General features: G+C 43.8%; 1 protein-coding gene across 2 annotated transcripts in view; it reads right to left on the bottom strand.

Annotated features, from left to right (window-relative positions):
• The window catches only part of LOC110536794 (band 4.1-like protein 4), a 105,510-nt gene that overhangs the window by 63,044 nt on the left and 28,380 nt on the right, over positions 1 to 14,086 (bottom strand). For both annotated transcript variants that reach the window (XM_036936998.1, XM_036936999.1), the window contains exon 3: positions 13,012 to 13,116. In XM_036936998.1, the coding sequence (XP_036792893.1) occupies positions 13,012 to 13,116 (105 nt within the window). The remainder of the gene's footprint in view (positions 1 to 13,011; positions 13,117 to 14,086) is intronic.

The raw sequence follows: 14,086 nt of genomic DNA, 5'->3' as shown, positions 1-14,086 counted from the left end.
TGCACACTCTAGGTAAGTCAGTTAAGAACACATTCTTATTTACAATGACGGCCAAACCCTAACCAGGCCAATTGTGCGCCGACCTATGGGACTCCCGATCACGACCAATTGTGATACAGCCTGGGATCGAACCAGGGTCAGTAGTGACACCTCTGGCACTGTGATACAGTACCTTAGACCGCTGCGCCACTCGGGTGCCCACAAAAGCTCTGAAGACATGTACATTACATACAATGACCCTGTGTGACAATAAACATAAACAGTGTGTAGGTCTCCATACAGTATATTCATGTGTTTATAACTGGTTACAGCAGCTACTGCGCTGTGGTGTCTATTTGTGGGATGTTGTTGAGCTTCTTATGATCATGAATGCAAACTGCTATTTTTAAATCATAGTTGTGGAGGTCATTGTGAATGCAAACTGCAATTTTCAAATCATTGTTGTGGAGCTTGTTGTGAATGCTAACTGCTATTTTCAAATCTTTATTTGCAGTGTTGTCACAGTGACTCCTTGCTTTACTGTGATATTGTATCAGAGCTCACAATGTCATTGCAGCTCATGCTTCTCCTGGGAGCCATCTGTACAGACAGATTGACAACAATGTTTCTCTTCCTCTGTTCTTTAAATAACTTAACACGGTGATAAAACACAGTGATAAACAACAGTCTGTTCACTTCACATCGGCATCAGACACCGGCAGCAAACATTCAAAACAAACGTGAAAACAAACGGGCCTTTGTTCACACAGTTCACACGAAACAGCATAAGGACTCAGCTCTTTTAAAAATGAAACTGAAATAAAAATTATTATTCAATGTTTTCTGCTTTAGCTTGACTGTAGGGCATGGTAGCTGATATCGCGTTACCAAACTGCTTACATTTCTACTATAAATGAATAGCACCGCACCCCTTGCATGAAGAAACAGCTTCAAGTCCTGTTTTATATGCATTCCATATATTTGTATGTGAATTTCTGGTGATGTTGCTACTAGCTGAAGATGGAAATTGTTGGAGTGGGGGAAGAGTCTGTGGACTGAATCTTTGGATTCTGGGGCATTCTGGGGCATGGAGATGAATAAATGTTAGCGTAATGAGGTAGGCTAGACTAGGATAACATATTTCAGACTAAAGTATGTCACTGAAAGATACTGTGTGGTGCACCCTCGCCATTCCCTCCCACCTTAATCCTCACCCCACCACACTACAGATGGGCACCAGGGCCGTGTTCATTAGGGCTCATCATAGCAAAATGTGTCAAAAAGTTTTTAATGGAAAATAGAAAACAAGTGTTTCTCATTGGACAAGTTCTAGTAGTCCCTCCCTGTTTCAAAGCAATTCAAATGTTATTTGTCACATGCGACAAATACAACAGGTACAACAGGTACACCTTACAGTGAAATGCTTACTTACAAGCCCATAACCAATGCAGTTTTAAGAAAAATACCTAAAAAAAGAAAGAAAGAAAAGTAACAAATTATTAAAGAGCATCAGTAAAATAACAATAGCAAGGCTCTATAGAGGGGGTACCGGTACAGAGTCAATTAGCGGGGGCACCGGTTAGTCGAGGTAATTGAGGTAATATATATATGTACATGTAGGTAGAGTTGTTAAAGTGACTATGCATAGATAATAAACAGAGAGTAGCAGCAGCATAAAAGAGAGGTGGGGGGGGAATGCAAATAGTCTGGGTAGCCATTTGATTAGATGTTCAGGAGTCTTATGGCTTGGGGGTAGAAGCTGTTTATAGAAGCCTCTTGGACCTAGACTTGGGGCTCCGGTACCGCTTGCTGTGCAGTAGCAGAGAGAACAAGTCTATGACTAGGGTGGCTGGAGACTTATACCATTTTTAGGGCCATCCTCTGACACTGCCTGGTATAGAGGTCTTGGACGGCAGGAAGCTTGGCCCCGGTGATGTACTGGGTTTTACGTACTACCCACTTTAGTGCCTTGCGGTCGGAGGCCGAACAGTTGCCATATTGATGCAATCAGTCAGGATGCTCTTGATGGTGCAGCTGTAGAAAGTTTTGAGAATCTGAGAACCCATGCCAAATCTTTTCAGTCTCCTGAGGGGGAATAGGTTTTGTCGTGCCCTCTTCACAACTGTCTTGGGGTGCTTGGACCATGTTAGTTTGTTGGTGATATGGACACCAAGGAACTTGGAAGTTCTCAACCTGCTCCACTACTGCCCCGTCGATGAGAATGGGGGTGTGCTCAGTCCTCCTTTTCCTGTATACCACAATCATATCCTTAGTCTTGATCACATTGAGGGAGAGGTTGTTGTCCTGGCACCACACGGCAAGGTCTCTGACCTCCTCCCTACAGGCTGTCTCGTCGTTGTCGGCGATCAGGCCTACCACTGTTGTGTCATCGGCAATCTTAATGATGATGTTGGAGTCGTGCCTGGCCACGCAGTCATGAGTGAATAGGGAGTACAGGAGGGGACTGAGCACGCACCCCTGAGGGGCTCCTGTGTTGAGGATCAGCATGGCGGATGTGTTGTTACCTACCCTTACCACCTTACCGCCTGTCAGGAAGTCCAGGATAGTTGCAGAGGGAGGTGTTTAGTCCCAGGGTCCTTAGCTTAGTGATGAGCTTTTAGTGCACTATGGTGTTGAATGCTGAGCTGTAGTCAATGAATAGCATTCTCACATAGGTGTTCCTTTTGTCCAGGTGTGAAAGGGCAGTATGGAGTGCAATAGAGATTGTTTCATCAGTGGATCTGTGGTGGCGGTATGCAAATTGGAGCGGAGTGGGTCTAGTGTTTTGGGGATGATGGTGTTGATGTGAGCCATGACCAGCCTTTCAAAGCACTTCATGGCTACAGACATGAGGGCTACGGGTTGGTAGTAATTTAGGCAGGTTACCTTAGTGTTCTATGGTGATCTGCTTAAAACATCTTGGTATTACAGACTCGGACAGGGAGAGGTTGAAAATGTCAGTGAAGACTTGCCAGTTGGTCAGCGCATGCTCGGAGTACACATCCTGGTAATCAGTCTGGTCCTGCGCCCTTGTAAATGTTGACCTGTTTAAAAGTCTTACTCACATCGGCTACAAAAAGCGTTATCACACAGTCGTCCGGAACAGCTGATGCTCTCATGAAGCCAGTGACTGATGTGGTGTACTCCTCAATGCTATCAGAGGAATCCCAGAACATATTCCAGTCTGTGATAGCAAAACAGTCCTGTAGTTTAGCATCTGCTTTATCTGACCACTTTTTTATTGACTGAGTCACTGGTGCTTCCTGCTTTAGTTTTTGCTTGTAAGCAGGAATCAGGGGGATAGAGTTATGGTCAGATTTGCCAAATGGTGGGTGAGGGCGAGCTTTGTACACGTCTCTGTGTGTGGAGTAAAGGTGGTCTAGAATTTTTTCCCTCTGGTTGCACATTTAGAAATTGGTAAACTGGTAGAAATGAGGTATTTTCTCTTGTTTTGTGCCTAATGAATACAACCCAGAACACACCGGAACGGATATTGGTGTCCAGGGGAACGTGATTAGAGCTATGTCTGTGTGATTGAATTAGAATAAGTTAATTGAATTGGTTAATCTTATCTAATTTGCAGTAATCACATCAGTGCAGGTGTTGTGTTCCAGTGCATGCTAATTTATGCAAATGAGGGGGGTGAGGATTAGAACAGTGGCTGACAGTGACAGGACGACAACCAGACAAAGACAGAGGGGTTCCACTCAGAAAGACAACCTGAGAAACAATGTACTTCTTATTTCTCTAACTGGTAGTCATCTTCCAATGAACAGCGACTGGCTGGAGGAGAACAAAGTAAAAACCTTTGGTAACGCATTACTTAGAAAATAGCCTTACACCCTTAGAAAAAAGGGTACTAAAAGGGTTCTGTGTGTAGTAGACAGTTAATGGGCTACATCTATGTGCATTCATGGCACCTGCACAAAGCCCTTCCAGAGCTATTTACATTTTTATATCTGCAATACTTATTGAACACCTCAAGGTGTTTATTTTTATTACATGGGATTAGAGTGTGTTCTATCTATCAGTATGAGAAAGGCATGTCTTTCTGCCCTACAACACAGCTCAGTTGCTAAGTGACTAGAACTGATAAATAATAGAATGATAGATAATAAATTAAAAGGCTCTGTCATCATGAGGCAGACAGTTTGATTGACAGGTCGGACTGAGAGGCCCAGGCTCTGTTCTAATATCTCTACTAGTTCTAGAATGAAGAATGATCCACAAGAATGAACTAAACAATGTATTCGGAGTGCATTTGAATTACGACTAGGGGTTCCGTTAGCGGAACGTTTCGACAACATCCGGTGAAATTGCAGAGCGCGAAATTTAAAAATAAATTATTAGAAATATTTAACTTTCATACAATTAGAAGTGCAATACAGCAAAATGAAGCTGAACTTCTTGTTAATCCAGCCACTGTGTCAGATTTCAAAAAGGCTTTACCGCGAAAGCAAACCATGCTATTATCTGAGGACAGCACCCCATCAAACAAACACATGATAATCATATTTCAACCCACCAGGCGCGACACAAAACTCAGAAATAACGATATAATCCATGCCTTACCTCTGAAGATCTTCTTCTGTTGGCACTCCAATATGTCCCATAAACATCACAAATGGTCCTTTTGTTCAATTAATTCCGTCGTTATATACCCAAAATGTCAATTTATTTGGCACGTTTGATTCAGAAAAACACTGGTTCCAACTCGCCCAACATGACACACTATCTAATAAGTTACCTGTAATCTTTGTCCAAACATTTCAAACAACTTTCCTAATCCAACTTTAGGTATTTTTAAACGTAAATAATGGATAAAATTTAAGACGGGATACACTGCGTACAATAGTGGATAAAATTAATGTGGAGCGAGCTTCAGGTCGCGCGCCCCAAACAAAACAGTACACTTGGCTATACACCCAGAAAGGAAAGGGCTACTTCTTAATTTCTCAAAGGAAAAATATCAACAAATTTCTAAAGACTATTGACATCTAGTGGAAATGATAGGAACTGCAAGCAAGTGCCTCCCTGGATGATTTGTCCTCGGGGTTTCGCCTGCCTAATAAGTTCTGTTATACTCACAGACAGTATTTTAACAGTTTATATATATATATATATATATATATATATATATATATATATATATATATATATATATATATATATATATATATGCGTATCCTAGCATCTGGGCCTGAGTAGCAGGTAGTTTACTTTGTGCACAATTTTCATCCAGATGTGAAAATACTGCCCCCTATCTCAAACAGGCTAAGCGATGTGCTGGTGTAGATATTGGAGCATTCTGGAACCTCCGTCATCTTACTACAACTTCAGCCTCAATATTATGGAGGGTTACACCAGGAGAGGGCATTGATATTGTAATGAAGGGTGTACAGTGCCTTGCGAAAGTATTCGGCCCCCTTGAACTTTGTGACCTTTTGCCACATTTCAGGCTTCAAACATAAAGATATAAAACTGTATTTTTTGTGAAGAATCAACAACAAGTGGGACACAATCATGAAGTGGAACGACATTTATTGGATATTTCAAACTTTTTTAACAAATCAAAAACTGAAAAAGTGGGCGTGCAAAATTATTCAGCCCCTTTACTTTCAGTGCAGCAAACTCTCTCCAGAAGTTCAGTGAGGATCTCTGAATGATCCAATGTTGACCTAAATGACTAATGATGATAAATACAATCCACCTGTGTGTAATCAAGTCTCCGTATAAATGCACCTGCACTGTGATAGTCTCAGAGGTCCGTTAAAAGCGCAGAGAGCATCATGAAGAACAAGGAACACACCAGGCAGGTCCGAGATACTGTTGTGAAGAATTTTAAAGCCGGATTTGGATACAAAAATATTTCCCAAGCTTTAAACATCCCAAGGAGCACTGTGCAAGCGATAATATTGAAATGGAAGGAGTATCAGACCACTGCAAATCTACCAAGACCTGGCCGTCCCTCTAAACTTTCAGCTCATATAAGGAGAAGACTGATCAGAGATGCAGCCAAGAGGCCCATGATCACTCTGGATGAACTGCAGAGATCTACAGCTGAGGTGGGAGACTCTGTCCATAGGACAACAATCAGTCGTATATTGCACAAATCTGGCCTTTATGGAAGAGTGGCAAGAAGAAAGCCATTTCTTAAACATATCCATAAAAAGCCACCTGGGAGACACACCAAACATGTGGAAGAAGGTGCTCTGGTCAGATGAAACCAAAATTGAACTTTTTGGCAACAATGCAAAACGTTATGTTTGGCGTAAAAGCAACACAGCTGAACACACCATCCCCACTGTCAAACATGGTGGTGGCAGCATCATGGTTTGGGCCTGCTTTTCTTCAGCAGGGACAGGGAAGATGGTTAAAATTGATGGGAAGATGGATGGAGCCAAATACAGGACCATTCTGGAAGAAAACCTGATGGAGTCTGCAAAAGACCTGAGACTGGGACGGAGATTTGTCTTCCAACAAGACAATGATCCAAAACATAAAGCAAAATCTACAATGGAATGGTTCAAAAATAAACATATCCAGGTGTTAGAATGGCCAAGTCAAAGTCCAGACCTGAATCCAATCGAGAATCTGTGGAAAGAACTGAAAACTGCTGTACACAAATGCTCTCCATCCAACCTCACTGAGCTCGAGCTGTTTTGCAAGGAGGAATGGGAAAAAATGTCTGTCTCTCGATGTGCAAAACTGATAGAGACATACAAAAGGTGGCGCTACAAAGTATTAACTTAAGGGGGCTGAATAATTTTGCACGCCCAATTTTTCAGTTTTTGATTTGTTAAAAAAGTTTGAAATATCCAATAAATGTCGTTCCACTTCATGATTGTGTCCCACTTGTTGTTGATTCTTCACAAAAAAATACAGTTTTATATCTTTATGTTTGAAGCCTGAAATGTGGCAAAAGGTCGCAAAGTTCAAGGGGGCCGAATACTTTCGCAAGGTACTGTAGCTAGCAGGCAGGCAGGCAGCCTCATATAAATGACAGAGAAGTCTCTCTAAATGGATAGGTTTTGATTATAGGCCTGCTGCTCCATACACAGACACTAAAAGCATCACTGCTCTCCGACACACAGTAACAGTGTGTGTATCTATCAGTCCCGAAGCAGCTCCAATATGTTGGTACATGTATGTCGTTTACGACTCCAGAGGGTAGGAATGATGTGGATGTGCATGCTGATCCTAGCACGCTCTTGGGTCTAATATTACCCAAGCACAGCGGGAATAACCTGCCATAAACAACATAGCTATGTGTATGATAGAATGATTCTATAAACTTTTATGCAAAAGTGTAAAGGCATTTCTTTTTAAATCTAATACGACTCTTTTCTCCAGAAGGATTCAGTAGCTTAGATGCATCCTCTGTGCTCATCTCCAAAAAACAAGGTTGGCTAACCTTGTAAATCAGAACCCTCGGTCAAACATAGTTCAACATCAAACCAGTGGTACAGCTGTTGTCAGGCATGCCAACAGCATGGAGATGAACTGGAACAACACACCACTGAGAAAAACAAGAGTGAAGGTAGAAAACATTCGCCATGGATACAGTTACTGTTAGAAGTTATAGCATTAGAATCATCGACAGCGAGAATGAATGGTGTTAGTCAAGGAACAATTGAGGCCTGAACAAATATACTTGACTCTAAAGAATAATCTCAGCTAAAGCTAATCTTTCTTTGCTTTCAGGTTGATAGGGTAGGGGTGGGATTTGTCTGGTCGCAGGGAGGAGGGCAGGGCAGTGGTGGGTGACTGACAAGCAACCCTAGTTGCTAGGGGGGTAGGAAGGGGTGGGAAATGGTTTCCGGGAGTGGGGGGTGGGGGCAGTGATGTAAAGTATTTAAGTAAAAATACTTGAAAGTATTTGTACTTTACTTTACTATTTATTGTGGCAGCCGGCAGGGAGAGGTGAGGGGAGTGGCAATTGAGGAGAGATATCTTGCAGGTAGATGGCTCCACCCCCAAACCTTATATGGACTTCCTGCCCCAACAAGGAAAGGCTGTGGGTCGTTAAGCTAGGGGATGCTTGGGGATAAAGGAGCCTGCACAAAGGAGGTGAGAGGCGAGATGAAGAAGAGATGTATGAAGTGTGAGAGAAACGAGAGCAAAATCTGTGTGATTGCCCATTGTGACCTGGACTGTCGGACTCCCCCCCCCCCCCTGATCTGGCGGTCTCACTAAACACACATGCTTTGTTAGTAAATTATGTCTGAGTGCTGGAGTGTACCCCTGGCTATCAGTACATTTAAAAATCAAGAAAATGGTGCCTCTGGTTTGTTTAATATAAGGAATTTGAAATTATTTATACTTTGACTTTCAATACTTATGTTAGGATGTACGATGAGAGTCGGGAAGCAAGTTCAGGGAGTGAATACATTTAATAAATAAACAAAACACGAACAGCGCACTAACATTAAACAGATACAGGAACAATGACGACTGGGGAAGAAACCAAAGGGAATGACATATAGGTAATCAAGGAGGAGATGGAGTCCAGGTGAGGGTCATTATGCGCTGGTGACAGGTGTGTGCCCTAACGAGCAGCCTGGTGACCTAGAGGCCGGAGAGGGAGCACATGTGACAGTACCCCCCAAACGTGCGACCCTAGCCGCAGGACGACGATCCCGGGGCTCAGGAGCGGACTGGTCACCTCCGCTGAGGCGCGGGAGCATGACGACCTAGAGTGCCGGAGAGAGAGCATACGTGACAGTACCCCCTCCCCGGTGCACTCGGCTCCAGCCACAGGACACCAACCACAGGGATGATCGGACCGGTAAGCCTCTGCTGAAGCGCAGAAACCTGACGAACCGGCTGAGGAGTGAAAGCCTGATGAGCCGGCTGAGACCTCCCCGGTTGCCTTGATTGAGGCACAGGAACCTGTTCATCCACCTTAGGCATGGGAGCTTATTGAACCCGCTGAGGCATGGGAGCCCACAAACTGGCTGAGGCCTCCCAGGTAGCTACGGCTCCAACACCCGGACCCAACATCACCTCCCCCCCAAAAAACACTCCCTGATGCTTCCCTTTGTTGAGTCGTCATTCTGTAAGGATGTACGCTGAGAGCCGGAAGCAAGTTCAGGGAGTGAATACATTTAATAAATAAATGAACAAAACACGAACAGCACACTAACATTAAACAGATACAGGAACAATGACGACTGGGGAAGAAACCAAAGGGAGTGACATATATAGGGCAGGTAATCAAGGAGGTGATGGAGTCCAGGTGAGTGTCATTATACGCGTAACACTGGTGACAGGTGTGCGCCCTAATGAGCAGCCTGGTGACTCAGAGGCAGGAGAGGGAGCACATGTGACAACTTAAGTATGTTTTAGAAATTACATTTACTTGAGTATATTTAAAATCAAATACTTTTACTCATGTAGTATTCTGCTGGGTGACTTTCACTTTTACTAATTTTCTAAGATATCTTTACTTATACCCAAGTATGATAATTGGGCACTTTTTCCACAACTGGGTACTTCCACAATTGGAGGGTTGGATGGAGACATGGTGGCTGGGTGGGGCTGGGGAAAGAGGATGGGAGGAAGGATGGAGACATGGTGGCTGGGTGGGGTTGGGAGAACAAGATAGGAGGAAGGACAGAGACATGGTGGCTGGGTGGGGTTGGGAGAACAGGATAGGAGGAAGGACAGAGACATGGTGGCTGGGTGGGGTTGGGAGAACAAGATAGGAGGAAGGACAGAGACATGGTGGCTGGGTGGAGTTGGGAGAACAAGATAGGAGGAAGGATGGAGACATGGTGGCTGGGTGGGGTTGGGAGAAGGGGATGAGGGGTTGGGGGTTGAGACATGGTGGCTGGGTGGGGTTAGGAGAACGAGATGGGAGGAAGGATGGAAACATGGTGGCTGGGTGGGGTTGGGAGAAGGGGATGAGGGGTTGGGGGTTGAGACATGGTGGCTGGGTGGGGTTGGGAGAAGGGGATGAGGGGTTGGGGGTTGAGACATGGTGGCTGGGTGGGGTTGGGAGAACAAGATAGGAGGAAGGATGGAGACATGGTGGCTGGGTGGGGTTGGGAGAACAAGATGGGAGGAAGGATGGAGACATGGTGGCTGGGTGGGGTTGGAAGAATGGGATGAGGGATTGGGGGTTGAGACATGGTGGCTGGGTGGGGTTGGAAGAATGGGATGAGGGGTTGGTGGTTGAGACGTGGTGGCTGGGTGGGGTTAGGAGAACGAGATGGGAGGAAGGATGGAAACATGGTGGCTAGGTGGGGTTGGGGGTTGAGACATGGTGGCTGGGTGTGGTTGGGAGAATGGGATGAGGGTTTGGAGGTGGAGACATGGTGGCTGGGTGGGGTATGTGGAATGGAATGAGGGTTTGGAGGTGGCGACATGGTGGCTGGGTGGGGTATGTGGAATGGGATAGGAGGTTGGGGGTGGAGACATGGTGGCTGGGTGGGGTAGGTGGAATGGGATGGGAGGTTGGGGGTGGAGACATGGTGGCTGGCTGGGGTTGGGGGAACGGGTTTCCGGTTTATATTCAACTATGTTTGTATTTCTTACTGATTGATTTGTCTTTCATTTGAGTGGCAGCCTACAGGTACGATCCAAAAATAACTAAAGAAATAAACATTTGCCCCCCCCAAAAAAAGTGGAAGTCAAATGCATTATTTGGGGGTTGAATGAATGAAAAAGAAAACACTCATATCTTGATTAGGATAAGTATTCACCCCCCTGAGTCAATACATGTTATAAACACATTTGGCATCAATTACAGCTGTGAGTATTTTGGGGTAAGTCTCTAAGAGCTTTGCACACCTGGATTGTGCAATATTTTCCCATGATTATTTTCGAAATTCTTCAAACTCTATCAAGTTGGTTGTTGATCATTGCTAGACAGCCATCTTCAGAGTCTCGCCATATATTTTCAAGCAGATTTAAGTCAAAACTGTTACTAGGCCACTCAGGAACATTCAATGTCTTCTTGTTAAGCAACTCCGGTGTAGATTTGGCCTTGTGTTTTAGGTTATTGTCCTACTGAAAGGTGAATTTGTCTCCCAGTGTCCATTGGAAAGCAAACTGAACCAGGTTTTTCCTGTAAGATTTTGCCTGTGCTTAGCTCCATTCCGTTTCTTTCTATCCTGAAAATCTCCCCAGTTCTTGCAGATGACAAGCATACCCTATAACATGATGCAGCCATCACCATGCTTGAACATACAAAAAGTGGTACTCAGTGATGTGTTGTGTTGGATTTGCCCCAAACATAACACTTTGTATTCTGGACAAAAAGTTAATTCCTTTGTCTTATTTTTTGTAGTTTTACTGTAGTGCCTTGTTGCAAACAAAATGCATGTTTTGAAATATTTTTTGTCAATACCGGTTTGCCTTATTTCACTGGCATTTAGGTTAGTATTGGGGATTTACTACAATGTTGTTGATCCATAATCAGTTTTATTCTATCATAGCATCAAACTCCATAACTGTTTTACAATTTTAATAAAATAACAAAAACAAGAAAGAGAGAGAGAGATAGCCAGAGAGAGAAACAGGAATAGAGAGACAGGGATAGAGAGAGGGAGGTGGGGAGAGATGAATAGGTGGGATAGAAAGACAGAGAGAGGGAGAGAGATGGATAGAAAGAGAGAGAGATGGATAGAAAGACAAAGAGATGGATAGAAAGAGCAACAGCAAGCTAGCTAAATAGGACAAATTAGCTAGCAAGTGCAAGCTAACTAGCTAAATTGCCATACATGTTTAAAACTTTTCGATCTGTCCCCAAATTAATGTAATTGGTTCAGAGTTTGTTTTGATATTTTACCCTGCGTGTCGTGATTGCATTTGGTGTAGGGGCATGATGGCACACGCGCGTAGCCGGTTTGGGTTCCGTGTAAGAACCCTCTCTTGTTCAGGGTGTGTGATAATTAAGCAATAGGGCCCGAGGGGGTGTGGTATGTGGCCAATATACCACGGCTAAGGACTGTTCTTAAGCACGACACAAAGCGGAGTGTCTGGTTACAGTCCTTAGCCGTGAGGTGCCTTATTGCTATTATAAACTGGTTACCAAGGTAATTAGAGCAGTAAATACATGTTTTGTCATACCCGTGGTATACGGTCTGATATACCACAGCTGTCAGCCAATCAGCATTCAGGGATCGAACCACCCAGTTTATAATAGTGCATAGTACATGTTAGGGCATAGGCTATATCCAACAAGTCAAACAGACAGTGATGCTGGCGTTCCAACATTTTCAGTCTCCTTTCACTATTTTTCTTTCATCCTATGCAGGTCTGACGATAAATCAGGGCTTGGCCGACAGCCCCCTGAAGGCATTGCACAGGATACCGCCCATCCATGTGAGAGAAAGATGGGGATGTTGGGAGAGTATGTATATGTCCTAAATGGCACACTATTCCCTTAATAGTGCACTATTTTTGACCAGAGCACTATTCCCTATGTAGTGCACTACATAGGGAATAGGGTGCCATTTGGGACAGTTATCATTGTGTTCTTTTATGGTTCTGTACTCTGACTAACTCTGAGTGTGTGTAGCCCTGGGGCCCTGCATGGGTTATTACTATTCCTCCCTAGTCCTACTCTACCCTATCATGGGCTGGGCCTGCGTGGGACGCTCTGTGATGGCACCTTCTGTAGGAATGACAGGACAGAGAATGACCCCCGGCCAATATTCACAGAGCTGTTGTTGTCTTTACAGGATAATAATGCTTACTATTTTCACTTTGACTGGGGCAAGCTGAAGCTACCATCTTCAGATATCTAAGCCAGACATCTGACTTGAGGCGAAATAACCTTTCTAATCTTACCAGACACTTTGATTAGTGTATATGAAGGAAGGAAATAATCTCTCCGGTGCGCCATTCATAATGTAATGTCATAAGCATGTCATAATGCATAAAGCCTTCCCTGGTCTATTGTGAGATTATCAGTGGTGTGCTGAGATACTGTCACTCACATGGACACACATTCATATACACATTCACTTATAAATGTATATATTATTTGTATAAATATGTTTATAGAAATCACTGGTGACTCACGGTCTGGTGGCTGCGGTCACAGTAGCGCAGCCCGAAGAAGTCTGTCTCTGCCAGCTTCACATGGTCCAACACAAAGTCCAGCACCACCGAACCCTTAGTAGACTTCTGTGGAACACAAAGTGTTTTGGAACTCAGTGTCTGAGTCACAGGCAAACGTGTTCCCAGGCAAAGACATCAAGTTGATGTCAGTGTTTTTACTTATGGAATATAAACTGGCTGGATTTCACATTATAGCTATTAATGCATTCTGAGGCAACAGGCAAAGTGTTCTGAAATACCATGGTGGGCTTCTGTACTGACAGTCATGTTTTGAAGAATAAATAGCTTCAACAATATATGGCATATACAGTATAGTTCTTATTTTATTCTGAGGAGAGACAGTCTCTCTTTTAGCCAGCTCTCGGTGTCTGGATTCAGAAATGGCATAAAGAGACTCTGTAAGAGAGTAGACCTATGTCTTCAGGGAAATATCAATTAGATATAAATGGTTACTTTGCTAAGCAGTGAAAACTGCCTTCCGCTGCAATTCACACGCCTCATGGTGCCTCTCATTACCATTTCTGAGGCTTACAAAAGCAATCTGCTAAAAGAAACAATATTAGGACTTTATTTTAGTATGAACCAGACAACCTCTGGTTCCAGGAGTATTTCCAGAACACCTATACCACTGTTGCAAGATAATCACATCTATTTCTCCTTTGTGGGGTGAAGAAACATCGTTGACCGTATCTTATCTGTCAGCACTTCAGCCTTCTCTTGTAGATACAGCATCAATCCAAATGTATCCACTGACGATATAAGTATTTATTCCGATGGAAAACCAATTATGGATCACACCAAACAATCCACATTTGCCTCAGCGCGGACCACAACCCAACCAAACCTTCCTCTCTCTCACCTACATTTAAAATGTTTCTTTAGATTTATCCTGAGTACTATCTGATTGGCTACATCGATGCCTGTAATGAAAGACGGGGCTTTACTCACAGCTAACATCATCTCATGGTGAGGCTGAAACACAAACACCGACCACAATCACATTCCAAAACAACCCAGGGATTCCTACCCTCCTCTC

Source organism: Oncorhynchus mykiss, chromosome 12 (assembly GCF_013265735.2).
Source record: "Oncorhynchus mykiss isolate Arlee chromosome 12, USDA_OmykA_1.1, whole genome shotgun sequence".
NCBI classification, from domain to species: Eukaryota; Metazoa; Chordata; class Actinopteri; order Salmoniformes; family Salmonidae; genus Oncorhynchus; species Oncorhynchus mykiss.
This window is presented reverse-complemented; position numbering and strand designations above follow the sequence as displayed.